The sequence below is a fragment of the Grus americana genome, chromosome 4, assembly GCF_028858705.1.
Source record: "Grus americana isolate bGruAme1 chromosome 4, bGruAme1.mat, whole genome shotgun sequence".
Taxonomy (NCBI): domain Eukaryota; kingdom Metazoa; phylum Chordata; class Aves; order Gruiformes; family Gruidae; genus Grus; species Grus americana.
Genome location: NC_072855.1, coordinates 34653546 through 34673620, shown reverse-complemented (window position 1 = coordinate 34673620; position 20075 = coordinate 34653546). Strand labels below are relative to the sequence as shown.

At 37.3% G+C, this 20075-nt stretch overlaps 1 protein-coding gene across 4 annotated transcripts in view; it reads right to left on the bottom strand.

Annotated features, from left to right (window-relative positions):
* Positions 1-1105: 1105 nt before the first annotated feature.
* FAT1 (FAT atypical cadherin 1) overlaps positions 1106-20075 on the bottom strand; it is a 111266-nt gene continuing 92296 nt past the window's right edge. For 2 of the 4 annotated variants that reach the window (XM_054823691.1, XM_054823690.1), the window contains exons 18-29: positions 18116-18313; positions 13041-13842; positions 11978-12109; positions 11706-11869; positions 10703-11165; positions 10020-10173; positions 9670-9780; positions 8938-9569; positions 8556-8693; positions 6496-6555; positions 3756-3791; positions 1106-2816 (exon numbers count right to left, since the gene is read on the bottom strand). In XM_054823691.1, the coding sequence (XP_054679666.1) occupies positions 2191-2816; positions 3756-3791; positions 6496-6555; positions 8556-8693; positions 8938-9569; positions 9670-9780; positions 10020-10173; positions 10703-11165; positions 11706-11869; positions 11978-12109; positions 13041-13842; positions 18116-18313 (3516 nt within the window). In that variant the 3' untranslated portion in view covers positions 1106-2190. The remainder of the gene's footprint in view (positions 2817-3755; positions 3792-6495; positions 6556-8555; positions 8694-8937; positions 9570-9669; positions 9781-10019; positions 10174-10702; positions 11166-11705; positions 11870-11977; positions 12110-13040; positions 13843-18115; positions 18314-20075) is intronic. The other 2 variants (XM_054823688.1, XM_054823689.1) reach the window with 2 other exon arrangements.

Genomic DNA, 20075 nt, shown 5'->3' with positions numbered 1-20075 from the left:
TATCAACTGAGAAATGATAAGATCTGTGTAGTGTCTTCCTCTTATTGACTTCTGAGGTAAATTCCTACTGAGAAGCAGAGACTAAGAAATCTTGAGCAGAGCTGCCACTAAGCTTAACCTCCATAGCTCAAGATCAATCTTAAGCAGTGATCCTAACTACTCTAGAGAGCATGATACCCTTTCCTCACAGTTCCATAAGATTCTTCTAAAGCTATTAAATAAAAAAATGCTAACACTGTGCCCAATGTACAAAAAGCTCTTAATTATCAGGGTGAATATTGCAGCTTACAGACAGAACATGGTTTTAAACCCATTGATTTTAGCATTTTTATATACTTCATGACATTCTTACCTGTACTACAGTAAGTTAACACTGAGGACTCTCTGTGTGTGGCTCTCTGTCCTGTAATCCATCTATTTCCATTATACAGCTGCCAGGCTGGGAGTTGTTCCATTCTGTGCATAAGTTGCACTCCAAATACAAATCCTGTTCCCTTAGATGTTGAAAGGCCTAGGCTTAGCTCTTGTGTCTGAGAAAATCTGATATTGTACCTTTCCAGGCTACAGAATTTTATGAGACAATAGGAAAAAAAATGGTGGTAGAGCTCAAATGATTCTGGGCTACATAAAAAATTCACCAATGTGCTAGGAAATCTATTCTTAACTTAAAGTGTCCCTCATGCAAGAGGCAGAAGACAGTTACCTTATTCCTTTAGCTTACTCCCAGGGTGAATTTATGCTAGAGGACTTTGTTCTTTTATCTAGCAGCTTTTCTAACTAGAATATACAGGCAAACTGTATCCTGTCTTGACTTCAAGATAAGCTTCTAATGTGCACTTAATGCAAGAAACTACAATAAAATATAATTGCATTAAAAACCCCAATGTATTTATCACCAACTCAGAAACTGGCACAGAGATTTCAGCATGCAAGTGCAACTATTCATTAAAATAACTATTCAGGTGATTAAGAAAAAAAAGAAACTGCTTTAAAGAGCTTGAGTTTTTTTCTGTATGTATTTTTGGGACTTCAGAAAAAATACTCAGTAATTTACATAGCTGATATTGTATGTTTAAAGAAAAATGCAAACTACCGAGAAAGCTACTGAAGTTTGATACCCATCAATCTTTATTCATACTGGCCAGATTACTTTTTAAAACACCATTAAGTAGACACACACTGCCATCTAGTGAGCATCTCTAACATAGCTGTGGTTTGATTTCTGAGGAGAAGAGGAAAATGTGTTGCTCAGAGCAAGTAACTTAATACAGTACAAAACATTTACAGACTTAAAAATGCTGCACTGAATGCTTTGTCAATTGTATATTATATAATAGAGATACACAGAGCAAAGCTAAAGTATTTTATTAATAATTTATTGTCAGTAAGAAAGACTGGCTAATGGTAATTTTCAGTAAAAACCTTTACAAGACCATTGGATCACAAATATACAGACACTATAAAAACTGTGTCATGGTGGTTTTGGTTCTAAACTGGTATATAGAGGGTCCCCAACACACTTTCCAAGAAGGGAAAAAATGTTTACAGTTCTAAAATACAGCAACCCATTTAAGACATTTCCATGTAGCTGACCCAGAAAAATATCAGACCTAACCTATGTACAATTGGAATTGTGTGAATACTTTTTTTTTTATAATGAAATGTCAAACCTTAGTTTTCAGGGGAATACATACAGTGATGCCCTGATTATAAGTCAGGGTGCTAGTTTTTTAATGGCACACTAACACCACTAGTTTCAGTGGAAAAGAAATTCACAAAATATCTACAAAAATCTAGTTAAAACTATTAAAATCAAAGCTGTACATAAAATTTACAAAAAGTAGGAGAAAATTAATTGCATTAGAACTATATAAATATATGCATCATGCTAACATGGAGAAGTGGTATGTGATTTTTTTTTAACATAGACAATGTAAGTACAAAAGGGATGTTCAGAAAGGGCAGAGACAATGGAAATCTTGGAACTGTCCAATTACAGTAGGTCAGGAAATGGAAATAGGCTGATTTAGTAAAATGAACTGCATGATCCAATGCCGCCATGCCAGTTTAGCTCACTGAAACAAAAGCATTTGCTGTGACTGGGAAAAAGAAAAAAAAATAAAAAAGCTCTTGAAAGTTGTTCTAGAATTGACAAAGTTTGTTTGAGTCCAGGCACTTTTGTTGAGTGTGTCAGACTTCTGTATGTTGCTGGGAATCAAGTGGAGGAATTTTCACATCTGCAAAATGACCATCATCTCCACTCTCATAGTCACTCATCATGACTTCAGACTCCATTTCACAGCATGCTGACACATCAGAGCATGAAGCTGTGGAAGCGTACACAGACATGGACATGTTGTCTACAGCGGGTGCTTCAAAGTCTCTATTGTACCCTAATGCATAAGGAGCATAAGGTTCTCTGTAACTGCCGTTGACACCACTGGTTGTGGTCTGAGGTTCTGACATGTCTGCAGGATAGTGATGCGGAAGGTACTGATTAAGGTTAAATCTCTGCCTGCTTCTTGTAGAGGAACCCAAGCTACCTATGGCCGGCATGTCTCTGGGTGGCTGTATTGACTCAAACTGGTCGCTGTATTCTGGTGGTAACGGTGGAAGCTCATCAGGTGCAGGGAAGTCATCAGGTGGAGGTGGAAAATCACTTTCTATGTCATAACCGCCAGGGTAATAGTCTGTATCGATGGCGTTTGGATCCGTGTAGAGGGGAGCTGACTCCTCAACCACTTCATAATTTGGATACTCTTGGATACCTGGCAACTGAACGCTTGGCATCCAGTCTGATGTATCCCAGTGATAACCTGAAAAGTTAATTAAAAAAAAAAAGTACTATTAGTATCTTGTCTTCAAGTCAATCTGAACTGAAAAGTCAACACATATATTAAGACAATGCAATCACTGTGATTAGGACACTAGTTAGACAGCAGTTTGCCCCAGTTCCACAAAAGACATTCAACACGACACAACTTTACATTATGCCATGCATTAGATATTGCATCATTCACACTTGAACTTGTACACTTTCTCAGACATCTCACCTAACGTGGGAAGAGCTGTAGGTCACCTATGGAATGTGCTGTCACAATACATAATGGCATAGAATTGTTCACTGGATAGCAAAGAACCAACAACCTTCCTGGTGCAGCTAAATTCTTAATCAATTGTTGTCAAGTAATTACAGTTAAGGTGATTACAGCTGCCTGGTTTTCTTATGAATATGTTTAGCATATATAAACCATGCTTTTCTTATATAAAAGAAGTAATTTCTATTTAGTAAAGTATCCAGACCATTTAAAGCAACTTTGCCCCTTAACTGAATTGTAAAGTTCATTTCACAAAATGCTGTTAGCTCTACAGTAACTTCCACACATCTGCTAAAATTTTTGATTATTAGTAAAGACATTCCACATTCAAATACAAGAACAAAACAAGAACAATCAAGCTTAATCATGCATAAATGACTGAACTTGATCCTCTCTTGCAAACTCCCCTTAAATAAGTTTGTATTGGTCTGCTGGAAACTAGATGTAAGCCTCATCTCATTTTAAAAAAAATAAATTGTTTTTCTCATCTAAACTCCAAAAAGGAAAATACTACAGAATTGTAATAAGGTACAAATGTAGTAAAGAGTAATCACTGCAAACAAATGCACAGCAAGCAACTGATAGTAAGTCTGTGTTAAAACCAAGTATGAACAGAAATATTTTGGTGAACATCAATGAACTGCATGCAGAAGTCACCTCTTGAATTGCTGAGGTCAGGAACAGCAAAAGATTCTTTTAAGTGGCAGAATGAGAAGAAAAAGGAGAAAACATCTGTAGTTAGGAATCAAATAGTAGAACCAATGGGAAGACAAACAATGACTGTCACTATGATGTTCATGCTGCTTTTGTCCCTTATTACTAGGCAAAAATATGCCCGTTTACTTAACAGTACTAAAATGGGCAATTTTTTTTTTTCCTCCTGGGCTCCTTCTTTGTTAGACTTGAACTGTAGAATAGCTACTGAGTTAATGTAGCCCACCCGGGACACGGCTATATAGTGGCAAAATCTAGTCTGTAGAAATCTATCAGTAGATTTAGGACTTGTGCTAAAAAGGGTAACAAGGCCTGGTCCGATTTTTTTCTTTCCTTATATCCCCTTGCTTTTATATGCAGGGCTGCACCTGTTAGGACTTAAGACTTTGAAGTATCTCATGCAAAGATGGGAACTCTCCCTTTAGAATCTAGCAACCATACACTGTGCACCAGGACACCCGCCTCCCTTTGTACAGCGATCCCAACAACTCATGCTCAGCAGAGAGCTGTCCTGTGTTATCTGACAAATTTTAAACCCTTCTCTCTTCAGGAATCTATATTCCCTATTCAGGTCTGTAAGAACGATGGGCGATGCCTATCTTAATACTAGAATCTTCTCCTAAGAATTGATAGTTGTATCTATTCTTGGAAGACTAGAAGGAAAGAGGTTGACTCTTGGGGGGGGAAGTCTCTTTTTTTTTTTTTTTTTTTTTTAAAGTTTGCCTAGCCCAGACAAAAGTCCACACAGTCTGTTGTTATCTGTGATCTGAGACTCCTAAAACACGTCTGGCCTCATCTCCAAGAGAAGGTTGTGACACTAGTCTATTTAGAAGATGACATTCTTAATTTTTCTAGGGAAACTGGGTGCACAACTAAAGCCAACAGGCCTTATGATTTACATTACTTTTACCAAGGAGTGGGGAGATCTTGGTCTTGTCCTCTGCTTCTGAGGCAAAGGCCTTTAACATAAAATACAGAAACACAAACTAGAACCTGATGTGCCCATCTTTCTAGGTGCCAATCTGCTAGAGAGCCTTCCCTCAGGAGCAGCGCAGACAACACAGGCCTAAAAACTGTCCTAGGATGAGACTACAGTTCATGCTTGCAGGATACCTGCTGGACAGAACTGCTTGGGGAGAACTAAAGGAAAAGACCATCTGTCCCAGAGCTTGACCTTGCTGAAGGCTTGAGCAAAGATCTCTGCTGCTTGAACTGGCACTCTCCAGAGGGTGCTCAAAAGCAGAACTCAGGTTTACCTAATATGCTTTAAAGAAGGAATGCTTATTAAAAGAAAAAAAATCCAAGTGTTAAGGAGTAGCTGAGCAGGACATCTTTCACCTCTCTACAAATATTCTGCAGTGCATAAAAAAGATTTGTATTTATCTTACAGTGGTACTAAACCACCAGGCAATACTTTCAACTTTGACTTGAAAACTACATTCATCATTTTTATTTTCTACCAATTACAATCTCAGAGAAAATCTGAACAAGTTATTAAATATTTCCCGATAGATTTTGCCTCTTTTAGTCTTATAATTCTCCCTTTGACATGTACCAAGCATTACAATTTTTTAGCACTGAGGACTATGGTCTATAGGTACACATTAATGAAATGCTCTTGTATAATTAGAAGTCTTCGCATTTGTCTACTTTTTTTTTGTGAGTGTCTGCATACATTAGACAGGATGTACTTCAATTAGCAAACCAAAGAGAAACTTTAGCTACTATAATGAATTTTATGTTCTTAAAATGGCTTCTTTTTAAATAGGACTTAATAAAAAAGTAGGGTTTCCTAGTCTGTATTAAGAAACAGGAAACATACACTGTGGATGTTATTTCAGAAGTAACCTCTGCAGACTCACAGTCATGGAGTGAATTACTTGCATATTACTGGAACTTTAAGGATTTTTAAATCAATTAAAACCATAGTTAGCATTTGTAGAGATTCACTGGCACCATTATTTTGTAAAGAGTTTGTGTTTTCCAGAGTGGTCAGTTCTTAAATGTTAGCAGAGAAGAAAAAATTCCTTGTCTACTTCATCTCTCTCTAACTCCCAAATACATACTACACACACATAAATAAATGTGCGTGTACACATATACACCCAAACATACCTTTAAGATACTGATGTAAGGCTGGGTAGTAAGTAATTACTTAAACTAATAGGGATGTGCACGCCTATATACCTCAGCTGCATACTAGAAATCATTTTTTTCTGCTAAAGAGATTGATCTAAGACCAGGGAAGTGAGTACTGGTATCAGACTACTCCCATTCTGCTCAGCTGGACAAGGTGCCAACAGATGTGGGTGAGAGAAAAAAAGAAGCGGGGGCTGCTGCTTTTTCATCTACTCTAGTGTATGTAATTGCCTTTGATGCTGTCTCAATTCTGCTGGGAGCTTTAGCGTGACTATTTTCAGAAGAGACTAAGCACCAAAATCTTTTTATGCCAATACTTTTTTTTTTCCCTTCAAGAAATCACTCTGAAACGTGTCCACAGGGTAGCTACTGCATACACATGAAAATATGAACAGATACACAATATATTCTTTGCTAAAACATCAGAAAGTCCAAAACTTATCGGAAAGTTATAACAACTCCCATTTGCTAGGACTACATTACTAGAAGACAAACGTGCATTATTCTGCCAAAGCAGTAAATAAATATTAAAACAAGCATATACCTTCTTTTTCCACCGAGTCAACAACAGCATTGACAAGGTGTATTACAGTCACTACGGAAGCTTGTAAAAGGTATAAAAGGAGCAAATTAAAACAAACCTATAGTTAGTATCACTTTAAACAGCATACACATATACAAAAAAACACTGTAAAATTGTAGTTCATTACTATTTTATAAAGCAAGATTATTGGTGTACATATACATTCACTCTCTTATCTAGAAAGCAGTTGCATATAAGACATCAAATACATCTCTAAACTTGAATTTCATTCTTGACAAACATGGGAAAGTACTTGTAACTACTCCTGAAGCAAATTCTGCACAAGCACAAAGCTGCTTTGTGTTAGAATTTCTGAAATGTTGCTTAAAATATACTATTTGCATAATACTTCATTTAGATAGCAATAAACTAGGCTTTTCTAAAGGCTTATGTTGGGTGAATTAAAGAGTATTGCATTGGGCTTCCCCTTTAGACTGCAAATTATTTTTTCCCCTCCCTCAGGGTAAGAAATTTTCACTGAAATGAACTAAAAGGCTAGAATATGAAAAACATATACTGAAAACTGTTGCTGACCTACTTGTGTGTGAATAGTGGTATCACAGTAGGAATACCAAACTCAGGTTGTGATATTCTTATTTAAAAACGTCCAAAATGCATGTATTTTTTGTCTTCCCTTTTCCAAGATACTTTTGGAAGGGAGAATGATTTACAGGGTAGGATGAAGTAAGCATTTGTTTGCATGGCTCAGAGATTAGATTTCAAACTAATAAATTCAGAATCTACCAAAAAGGAACGAAGGAACAATATCTATGATGCTACAGCTATTTCTTTTAAAATGATGTATTAATGAGTAATCAATACATGACAAGAAATACGAGTAAGGATGTATGAAATATATGGGATGGAGAGGAGGGGAGAACAACATGTACTGCACAACACAACACCACAGGAAAAAAGTTGAAAGTTGACATCAGGTCTACTGATGAGTACTGTAAGCAAACCATTTTACTTTCACCAATCATTAACACAGATGTTTCTTTTCATGCTGGTAAGAACAAATCACTCTACTTCGTTGAGAAGCAGAATGCTCTTTTTTCCTAAACTAAAGGAATTTCAAATTCCTTTTTACGAGAGACAAAAGCAGAAATTGGAATTAAGAGTCAAAACACCTTAACTTAGTGAATTAGGTTATGAGACAATTGTGGCTTTGTCCAGTCAGTCTGAAATGTTTCTGAATACATAGATGTATTCATATCAACTGTAAAAGCATCTGTCATCACAATGGAAAAGTAAAATATTTCCAATTAATTATAATAAAACCCACAAATACATATGCTGATTACATTTGGATGGATTGGTGTTGTGATCAGAATATTTTTATTTTTATATTGGCTTTTTTCAATGTATGAATTTTTCAATGAATTCATTTTAATCATGGTGAAAGCCAAATATACTGTTCTGCTATAACAAAATTCCTTTTTTGTGCAGCTTCCTTCATTACTAAAGTAATCAAACTTACAAGCAGTCCCTTAAACTCTGCTCTCACTCAGAACTGATCTGATCCATATGGGAGCTGAGGTTGCAGCAAGAAAAAGAGAAGGAAACAAATGAAACTGTAACACCACAAAGCTTTACTGAAAGCTGAATGTCAAAGCGAAAGTAATATTTGTGCAGAGGCCACTTTTTAAATTCACTGTACTCTTGTGTAAAGTGATAACTAATGATTATGTACAAGAGTTTCTCTAATTTGAACACACTTCTAACACCTTTTAAACACAAGGCTCTGAACACCTTGTGGTGCATTTTCACTGTTAATATTCTAACAGCAGAATGAATATATATAATTTTAAGGTATAGTAATTAACATCAGGTGTAAGATAGGCAAAATACTTCAAAAATTTAACAGATCTAGGTATTAACATAAGTAAATACAGATATATATTAAATAAGCTATTATTTAATATATATTTGATATATGTAAGTCCTATTGATACTCAGAGATGCAAAGACAGAACAAAATGAATGTAAGTGGCAGTACAGAATGATTGTCTTTTACATACCATTGTCATCACATGATTCAGACTGGAAGGAGCTGAGCGACTGGACCTCAGACATGCTTTCTCTAGCACTGTAAGGATGGGAGCTTTTTTCATCCAGAGGCTTTTTTGAAAGGCAGGGGTCAAGATCTACTACTTTAGCTGAAAGAAAAAGTTTCGAGAGAGACGATTAATAGATTCTAGATTAAAGAGTCAATAAAATTTAAGGCTGAGATCTACACATTGTTACAAAACTTAATAGTGCACAAAGCCCGATCAGACTCAAAACCCAGTAAAGTCATAATGCCTTTTCTACCCTAACAGGCACAGAGACTTTGCACTCATATTAACATTGTACCAGCACACACCTGTAACAGAAAAGTAATAAAATAAGAACATTTCTTACTGTCATAGTCAAAATCCCAGCTTGGTTTCTGTATTGAATCGCTGTCTGAAGGAGAGTTGGAAGGAGGTGGAGGTGGCAAATTTGGTGCTACGCTGCAAACAGCTACAGCTTTCCGGTGACCGTGTACAGAATCTGGATTAAAAGTACTAAACTCTGGGTGCTCGGGGATAGCAGACCCCTCAAAAGAATTTCTGTCAAGATTGTTCCTGGAGTCGCTTGGAATGCTTGGAGTGTATGAAATGGGACGAACAGGAACCTGTGGTGGGATGTCAGAATAGATGTTCTTATTCAATTTTGCATCAAAATAAGGTCTTTGCAAGAAAGCTGTTGTAGCTCCCAGTTGCTTGTCTTCAGGTTCTGGCTGGTGCTTCTTCTTTCTACTAATCACTTTGCGGCAAACGACAAAAATCACAACTAACAAAAATATTCCTGCAATGAAAACAATAATCCCAATCACTTCGGCTAAGCTAATGTTCCAAGATGTTGAAACATATTTGTTAAGAACAATGTCTGTGCAGTGTTTTCCTCCAAATCCACGGCTACAATTGCAGTGATATGAACCATAAGTGTTCTCACAGAGGGCACCATTAAGACATGGGTTTTCAATGCATTCATCGACATCACTCAGGCACCTACCAGAAACAGAGCAATGACAGTTAGCTTACACCAGTTTGAGCTGTTACCTGTTAAGTAATACTGTTAAAAATTCAATACATGTGGAACACTACCCACCTTTCTCCACGAAAGCCTGCTTCACACTCACAAACAGGTCCATCCAAGCTGTCAATACACTTGCCGCTGTTTTTACAGGGATTGTCTTTGCAATATGGACCCAGCTGGCACCTGTAAAGGCAAAAAAAAAAAAAAAAAAAAAGCATGAATGAACCATTACCTTACTGCAAGTTAGTAGATAGTGTGGGATTCAGAACTGTAACATAGGGGCTGGCATTAACTTGAACTAACTTCAGTGGGTTTCAAAGTCTGAGTTTTAAGCAGGAAACATATAAAATAGCAGAAAAAGTGTTACATTTATAGCCTATTCACTAAGGGGTTCATCGGTACAATAAACCATACAAACATACCTTTGGCCTGTGTATTGTCCTCGGCACTGGCAGATAAAATCATCACTGACTGGGATGCAAGTACCACCATAAAGGCAGGGGTTGGAAGCACACGGGTTGACACTTACATCGCAGTGAGTTCCCATAAACAAAGGTGCACACTTGCAGTAGTAACCTGAAATCAAATACAGGCTTTTTGAAAGACACACATGACTTTACTGGATTTAAGATAAAATCCTCCCTGCCCATCTACGGATTTAAGATAAAATCCTCCCTGCCCACCTACCTGTTTGAAAAGAGAGAAGATGGGAGGAAATAGAAATATTTTTATCAAAAGATGAAGGGAAGCCTAACAGTAAGGTTTTTTTTGAATGTGATTGAAGGGTAACTTCCATGTCTCTCACAAAACTTAAGCTTGTCACAATGATTTCAGAATTTTTAAAGGAAGACTCTAGGGTAGGCAGTTAAGAGGATGGACCTCAGGTGTTGACACTGAAGATTAAATCCACACTTTGTCTACTTCATACTCCAAGAAATTGAGTCTAGAACACAGGCAGATACAGCCTTCCTACCTGCTCAACAACCAGCCTTCTACAACTCTCTGAGAAAGCAAGAATGACTCATAAAGTTGTTTTGTCCTTCAAGGCAGGGAAGTGAAAAAGCAGTTTTGAAAACTAACAGCAGAAGAATATAGCACAGCTTACCTCCATTTGACAGTGCATTGCAGATGCCTCCGTTCTGACACGGGCTGCTTGAACAACCTTCTGTGGTAGTCAGTAAGCACCCAGGAGTCACATCTACAGATTCTTCCATGTGTGCATAATTTCGTGGCTTACTGTTCAAGGGCAGCTCTTGTCCATTAAGTACAACAGAATCCATACACCCTCTGAAACCATTGCTAACCTGAGGACTTCTACCATGCCTTGTACCTTGCTGCCGAATATGACCACCAAAAAACACGTGATTATCTAGGTTTAGTGTCCTAAGCGTACCAGGAGCAGTACCAGAGGCAGTATGCACCCTATCCAGAACAAGTCGTGCGTAATTTCCGTCCACTTCAAGAGATACTGAATGCCACTGGCCATCGTTAATCTGAATGCTCTGAACGGAGACAATCCCAGGTCCACTGCCACAATCAAATTTGTATTGCAGCCTTCCATGGTGAATCTACAGAGGAAAGCCACAACATCAACAAATGGTCTGCACACTTAAAGAGGACAAAATATTGATGCCTATGAAAGTTTATGTTTGCTGGAGAGACAGGATGACGGTGGTGTTCATAAAAGGCAGTTTAATAGCATTGTATTCCAAACAGTCATAGTAACTGTGAGTCATTCTATATGGTTCTTTTAATTAAATAGATACTTTGTACATTTTTTTCCTCTAGTACAGTCATCAGAGATAATCATCAAAAGATTACAATACTTCAAGACTTTAAAATACTTCAAGACCTTTCATCTTGTACTTTAAGTGACTTTTTCTTTTTGGACTTAATGAGTATTATAAGCAAATAAATTTAAAGTTGTTATTTAATTCTGTACAAGTTTGTCACCTGGATGTATAACAAACTCTACCTTGAAGGTAATTCTCAATTATAACAATTCTGCAGAGATGTTATGATTCAATCTTTTAATTTGGCACAAAAAATAGTAAGGAGATGGTAAGAAGAAGAGAGGAAGAGATATGCACTCAGAGATTTTAAAATACCTCTAAGATACTGTAGTCTGTTCCTCGAGCATACATAACAACTGCATGAGCAGAGTAAGTTCTAAGTCTCATTGTCAGCTTCATTTCCTCTTTGTTCTCACTTTCCATGAGACGGTATTTCACATAGCTGCTCCCAGTAAATGTCACAGCAGAGCCCGCTGATGCTTCGGAATACAGAAAAGCATAAAATGTGTTAACACAGGACTGGAATCAAATTTATATTTAGAAAGTAATATGGTTTTACGAAGAGATTTTTAGAGTTAATTTCTTACCAGGACACTGTCCAGTTTTGCTGTCTTGGCAAACACAGGTGTATTTTCCTTCCTTTGGATCTCCTAAACATTCGGTACCTTCAGGGCATGGGTTTCCTTCACACACGCTATTCACCAGGGGGCATTTCCCTTCTGTAAAATGAAATACATTATTTTTGTGAAAAGGGACACTTAAGTACAGTAGCTGAAAGCAACTCAAATTATATTCCTAACTATCAGACAATGAAACGAAGTAACAGTCATGGGACGTGACTGGCACAAACACAGACTAGACAAATGGTGTATATAGTGGCTGGTGTTCATAGTTATCTTGATTACTCAATTCATTGGTAAAATTTGGAAACTGTTGTTGTGGTTTAAGGTTTACCATTGCTATCATACAGCATAAAAAACAACATGTAGATATTAAACGTGGACAGAGTGGGTTGGGGAGAGCAGGAGAAGAGCGTGTCGGTATTTGAGACAGAAAAGGAATGGGCTTTAAACATTTACTTAAGATGTGCAAGTTCACCCAGCAACGTTAAGTCATGATTTTAATAAGCAATGTTGTTTTCCTCAGATCTAAAGACAAATTAATCTTCTGATATAAATCTGTATACTTATATGTATCTTAATGAATATTCATTCCCCAGTTCACTCTCCCATTCCCAGCCAAGTTTGGAAGCTGTGTGGGCTATTCCTCTAAGCAGAAACCAGGAAGGATTCAGATTCTTTGCAAGAACTTACCTTCATGCATACAAGACTGAAAATGGCTGGCAATTTAGAACAGGCAACAAAAAAGGAACTTCTTTCATAAATAGGAAAATGAAGGTGTAACTATAAAAAAAAAAAAACCCCAAACCCTCCCATGTAAACTCTTTATATTATATGAACTCTTAAAATGAGGTAATGAGAAAAGAAAGAATTACTCCTTACTCTGAATAAAATTAGGCAAATGTTGCAGTGAGGGTTACAGAACATTCTTAGTCTTGTCCTGTAATACAAATTTTCTCCTGTGGATTATGGCTGTTCAAAACCAGAACAATCTTTTCGAGGATACTGTTTTCCTTACTACTTTTCTTACCTTTACAAAGACAAACTGCTGTTCTATGATGACGAGGAGTGACAAAACTCAACCTGGCTGTGCTGTGGGTTGACATGACGTTCTCATCCACTGTTACTTTTTCTTCACAAAATTTCAAAGGACAGTCTATGCCTGCGCAAAGCTTATGGAAAACATCGATTATCCGGACACCTAAAATCTCCTCTAGGTCAGGCACAGAGGAGTTTATCTTGTGGAGCAAAATTCTCATTGGGTGCTGAGAGCTGCCAGACTTTTCAATATTCAGGAGGACATCAAGGTTTGAAGGAGGATCAGAAGGCTGCAAACTAACAATCTGGATGTCATTTCTCCTCACGCCCAAAATGTTTCTTAAAGCTCTCTGGAAATTGCGCCAGTAATCACCGATGAATTCTTCAGGGGCAAGGTTTGCAAAGCGTATTGCAATGCTGTGATTTAGTAAATCTTGTGTGATTTGTCTGATGTGTACAGTAATGTCAGCTGCAGTTGTAAATTTTCCGTCTGTAACAGTGACATTTAGGAGGTACTGTCCTACGTCTAACCTTTTATGTGCTATTAGTTTGCCACCAGTACTGGAAACAGAGAACAAGGATTCCATTTTGGGGTCCAGACTGTATGTCAAAGTATCATAAACATCTTGATCGGTTGCATGAATTTTTCCAATGACACCACCTGAATATTCTTCCCCAAAGGCTGTGATAAAGATTTCTAGAGGCAGAATTGCTGGAGAATAAATGCTTTCCTCAATAACTCTAATATCAATGTAAGTCAAAGATGACAACGGTGGTTTTCCATTATCTGACACCTAAAGGAAGATGAGGGTAGAGTTAGATTTTTGCTTTATCTCAAATTCTACTGTAGATATTTGTATCGTATACAGTAGAGTGGTATTTTTCTGCAAAAAGAGTTCCTGCAGGTAAATGCTTCATGAAAATTTCATAACGCATGTCCTGACACGAAAGTTAGTACTGAAAATTTAAAAAGCTTATATAAGCAGACACACACAAATATGTTTTCACTTCTTGCAAGATTAAAAGCCTACAGTGCTCTTAAAACCTGGAAATGCCAGGAAGCTGCTAACGCTTCTAGCAAATACAGAGGAAATGCACAGTAGCTGGTTTCAGACAGCAGATGGTGCTTGAAGCTTTTTTATTTCAAGCGTGGAAATACATTACAAACTTGAAACGAATCACGCACTAGAAATTTACAACATGCTTCACCACAGTTATTAGGAGGTGGTCTTGAAGACAATATAAACACAATATGCCAAACAGTACTTCAAAAGGAAAAATAATATATGTAGAAAGTTATGATTAGTTATGTTGTCTTTCATAATTTATGATCGTGGAGAAGGAAAAAACCCACCTGTACTGCTATTTGCTTCAGACAATTAATTATCTTTAACAGAATCAGCCTAATTTAATTTTAAAGCCTTTTTAAACATCATGTCCCCTGGCCTCCACTCTTTTTTGACAAAAGCATACATTGTTGTTGTATGAAAAGGGGACAAAAGAGTAGAAAAGTGAGAAAAGAGCATTCCCTTGGGTTCACTTTCTATTTCTCAGTTCTTGTTTCCCTGTCTACCTTTTTCCCAGAGCTCTTTCCCAGTTACTGAAAATGAGACTAAAGAAATGGGCAAAGAAGAACTGGAGACATGTGAGGGGACAAAGGGGATACACAGGGCTCAGAAGGTAGAAGATATCCTGCACCGTTCAAAAGATTTTACAATAATTTTACAATGACTACAAGTAGTTGGTACACTCTGAAGATCTATGCAGAAAAGCTGCTTTTCATTTTTCATACAAATTTAAGTGAAAGAAGAAATATTCCAGGCACCAGATTATCTCTGGATGTGCACATAATCATAGCATTTTAAAAAAGGTAATGCATGTCTCACAGAACTACATGCCTTCATCCGTTAACTCGAGAAGACAGGCACGGCTAGAAATTTGCCCTCTAGTTACCCAAACATAAATAAGGAGAGAGAGCGCTCAAGTTGGCAAAGTTTTGTTTTGCCTAGATTTCTGCCTGGAAACAAGACAAGGCAGGCAGTTTAGCTACAGGAGAAATGCCCAAGGGAAACAAGAAAGGGCTTAAAACAAACAGGCAAGCAAAATTATAACAAATGGACAGCAAGTTGGAAAGAAGAGCCCCAGGAGAAATGATTTTTCAATAGTGCAGATATTTAAAAATCTGTTGTGGTTTTAAACTGAAGACTTCAGAGTGTGGCACAAAGGACTGTATGACTCATAGTTGAAGATTTCACACACTAATGCTGTGAGACATTTGTTAATGGATAATCTATTTCTTTTGGAAAGAGGGAAAGCAAATGTGAGTGGCATGCACATGTAGGTGGCTGCTGGGGAAAAAAAATAATCCTTATTCCTATTACAACCGCAAAAATAAAGTAAAACAAAGGCTTAATGTTAAGTAAAGGTTTTTGGCGGTAGTGAGTGTGTGGGGTGTGTATGGGAGGGGTTGTTTGTCAGGTTTTGGGGTTTGGCTTTTATTGTTGTTTTTTTTCCCCCTCAAAGTATGCCTGTAACATAAGACGACCTCTGCCAGCAATCCATTCAGAAAGCAACTAAGGTGAAAGCTGTCAATACTGAAAAGCACACCAGTGAAGGTCAGTTAAAAAACAAAACCAAGTATCAAGAGATCATACACAGCCATTAACTTGTGAGCTGCAAGATGAAAGTGCAGAAATTAAAGATACTGTAAACTTGAGAAGATGCCTTCCTACAGCTTTTGAAAAAATCCTTCTTTTAAATGAACAGGGGAAGAATATTTTTCCACAAAAGTCATGTATCTATTTTTGTGCGTATCATTGGAACTGAAGTCTTGTGATATGGAAATGCTAGTTTTAGTCTTAGATGCCTTCATACTCATGTATAGTGACTCACTAAGGAGAAGATAATAGCAAATTATAGCACTGTGTCTACTTAAAAAGCTATCATAGTATAAGATGTTAAATGGCAATTAAAAGACAGTGACATATTTCCAGAATCCAGGCAGGGAACTTGTAAATCAAGGGATTAGACAGGTTCAAAATGCTGAGATTGGGTAGTACAGCACACAGAAAAAAAAATGCACATTAGTATAGTCTGCTTTACAATCTCTAAGGAGTCTTTGTTCTAAATGAGTACATTTGTTTTAAGACCCTTGTTTAGCTACCGGATGCCATTAAAATAGCCCTTATTCATTCCCTAGAAAAAAGGTAGTTTTCAAGTGCTGTGCTAAAGAAAAGATAGCTGAAGTACTGACACGCTGTTTACAAGCATCCTACAGCCTAGGAAGTGGCTTGGAAATGAAAGAATTGCATGATTCCACCCAGAGGAAGGTATTAAATAGGCGTCTCATACTTAAGAGAAGGCAGGCACATTAGGAAGGGCCAAAGGTGCAGCTAAATCATGAAATGTGACAAAGACAGTGAAACAGTCTACACAGAACAGACGTAATTGCCTGCGTATGCGTTCACAGAAGTATGTTTTAGAAGCAAAATAAATAGAAATTAGTTATTGCTTAGAGAAAAGACAGAATAAAACATATGAATCTTGTATCACCCTGATTGCACATACAGGAAAAACATTGCTGGCTCCTCTTCCCTAAACAAAAAGGTGACTTTGGGGAATTGGTGTAGAACTTGGAAGCCTATTAGGGAAATACGACAAAGCCCAGCTCTACTGCTGTTTTGGACTCATGCAGCCTAGGAAGGCCAACACTTAGTACCTTGAAGGCTAATCAGTCCCACCACTAATTAGCAGATCACTATTGAAAAAAAAAAAAAAAGCTAACAGAGGAATGATATACCACCCTGCCCTCTTTTTAATCTCAATTCTTAAACCCTAAACTAAACTACATTTAAATGGAACCTTTACCTATGCTGGTTCTTACACTGATGGCTCCTGATAACACGTTTTAGTGACTCAGCCACATGACAGTACCTATGGGTATTTTTTTTCCTTCCCCAAAGAAAAAGAACAGATAGACATTGTGTAAATACACGACGATTATTACCCCAATGTGGACAGTACTGCTCTCAAACTCTGCAAGTGCGTGTTTATTCAGAAATTGTCTGCAATACTACGTATGAGAATAATTTGGAGATTGAAAGAAATTCCTAATGTAAAAATAAAGGTAAGAATTTTTCTCAAAACACAAATCCAGAAATGAAGTTTAAGAATTAAGGCCACCTATTTTTAGTCTACCAATTTTAAGTCCCCTGTTCACAGCTGCTTAATTTATAACTGAATTAAAAAGGCCTGGATAAGATTAAAAAATTTGGTTTAAACTTTTCTTACATAAGGTTACAAAAAAGTATTTTAGAGAACTTAGCTATGTTAACGTAACCTGGATTTTTGGACATGGACTGGTCTTTTTGCACAACAACGGCAAATGTAAGCGCATATTATAGTATTTCAGGGTAATTTTTGAGTTTTATGCTGTATTTTCCACTGTGAAATTCTGAGATCTCTAAGTATTGCGCTGTGAATTTCAATGCTATGACAAAGGTCCACTGACCTGGTTTTCCAAACTTAAAAAAAAGATGCTTTCAATCGCGACTGGAAAAAGAATGTGGCAGTACAGAAAAATATTTCAGTATTGCCGTGACGTGCAACTGTCAATATCCTTGGATCCACTGTATCAGTGTATTCCAGCTCGCAGCTTCAAGGGTGAAAGCGATAGGGGCAAGAGGAAGTCTGCAGCCAGTAGTAGGTGGCCCAAGGGACCTGTCCCCTGCTGGCTTTTCCAGAATCCCACAAGAAAGGCAAAGGGCTTATACAGACCACTCAACCAGTTAACATTTCCCTTACACCTTAACAATGAGTTTAATTCAGCTTACTGTTACACCTGTGCAGACTTCCATTTAAATCAACAGACATTGTCTTTGAAGACATTACCACAAGGGACATGCCTCAAATGATTATTTGGCACATCAGGATCTTGTAACAGAAAGATAAGGCGTAAGCAGGAAAAAGTGGTGGATTGGGCATGAGTAGGAAAAGTCAATACTTATAACTCAATAACATATAACTCAATACTTATAACACAAACCAGCTAGAGGTAGCACATCCTACCTTAACATGAAGTAAATAGTGATCCCTCACTTTGCGATTCAGTGCAGCAGTTGTTGTCAGCACCCCCTGCTGGTTAATCTGGAAAGTGTTCTCTTCGTTTCCACTCAGGATGGTGAAGAGAAAAGGAGGGCCATTGTGAGAAGAATCCTTGTCTGTCACCACTAGCTGTAGCACACTAAATCCAATAGGCTTATTTTCCTATAAATGCATAACACAATCACATTGGTTCTGTTATAATTGATCATATAGCCTGATGTTGATTTCTTTTTCACAACAACAAAATACCAAATTACTGGCAAACCAGTTAATCAGTATAAGAGAAATTAAGATGACAATATTGTTTAAGGAAACCTTCTGAGAATAATGACAAAAACAGTAAAAGGAGAAAGGCAGTACATTTTTAAACTTTTTTTTTTTTTAAATTTGCCTTATAGTTTTAAAAGTAGCTCAGCCTTGAAACTTTACATTTTCCACTTTTGGTATAAATTAAGATTACTGTAGATTAATTACCAAGTTGTCAAAGATTTCAAATTTAGCTAAAACACCTGTTAAGAATAATCCAATGCCTTTGTCAGGAGGACTAGAAAAACACACTCCTCCATCTGATCTCTTGTGTCCCTAATTAGTGTCCTGACTACAGTTGTGGCTGCTACTGCCACAGTCTGGTTACAATATGAAATCTGGGTTTTAAAATTTGCATCATAAAATCCCTTCAAGTTTGCATCATGTGCATGCCTGATGTTTCACAGACACTTCACACACTTTTGGTTTATCGTGTATCTGATACACACACACAACCTTACCTAACACTTGTAACACCTCTCCTGGAATATTTGTGCTAATCTGTACTGACCAAATTTTTATATGTATATACACGTCCTTTAAACGCAAAAAAAAGTAGAAGCGTTATTGTGAAGTACAACAACAACACAATGCTATCCTTTCACAGTTGTAAAACTCGTAATAACAAGCATACTCTTTGTTCTTGAGAGAGTAAGTAGGTAAAATTCTGTCAAGTTAATTATCAGATATTGCAGCTGAAACTTTTTTTCCCCTTGAGCAAAACAGACAAGGACCTTCATTTTAAAATACAAATATTTACATTTGGACACCAAAAGTAATTTGATTTTCATAATAGCTAAGCACATTTCCAACTGTGTCCAAATATATCCATCTCCAATATATTAAGAAATGCACACCAGCATTCTTGGCAACTCCTCCAGTTTTGTCTCTGCTACCCTCATACAGGCTGATATGAACGAACTATAAAACACAAGGTCTTCCTTTTTCATTGAGTAAGGGAAACATTACAGACACTGGCTATATTGTCTACAGTTTTAGGGGATACATTAACATTCACTTCAAGAAAGACTGTAACTGGGGAAAGCAAAATACCTTTCCCCCCACAAACGTATAAAACTGTAGCTTTAGGGAAAAAAAGAAAGATCCAGGACATCTTCCTTGCATACTCTCTATATGCTAGGTAGAGATGAATCACTTTGTCCTCTTTTGGAAAGCTACCTTTACAAATCATGTACATGGTCTCAAACAGAAGTGGTATGTTAGGATGGCACAGTGCACCAGATAACATTGCCCGATCCCCACTTATCTATTGTACAAGGCCAGGCACCAGCACCAGCAAAAGGACCCAAGGGATTGAGCTCACTTACGCTGCCAGTATAAAGGTCTTAATGCAGTTCCTTTGTTCCCTTCCATTTATTCTCTACTGGATTCAGGAAGACAAGAAGTAGAGATGGTGCCTCTGCTATCTTTGCTTTAGCAGAGTGTTTTCTGAATCAGGCAAGTACATGCTAGCCATTTGAGAATATGGCCCACTACTACCCTCCTAAGGTGCAAAATTAATCAAAGGATTGGTATGTAGTAATATGAAATACTACTCCTGTTTTAACTGCTTCTGATCCCAGACAGGGCCAATAGGAATTAAATCTCAAACTATGTG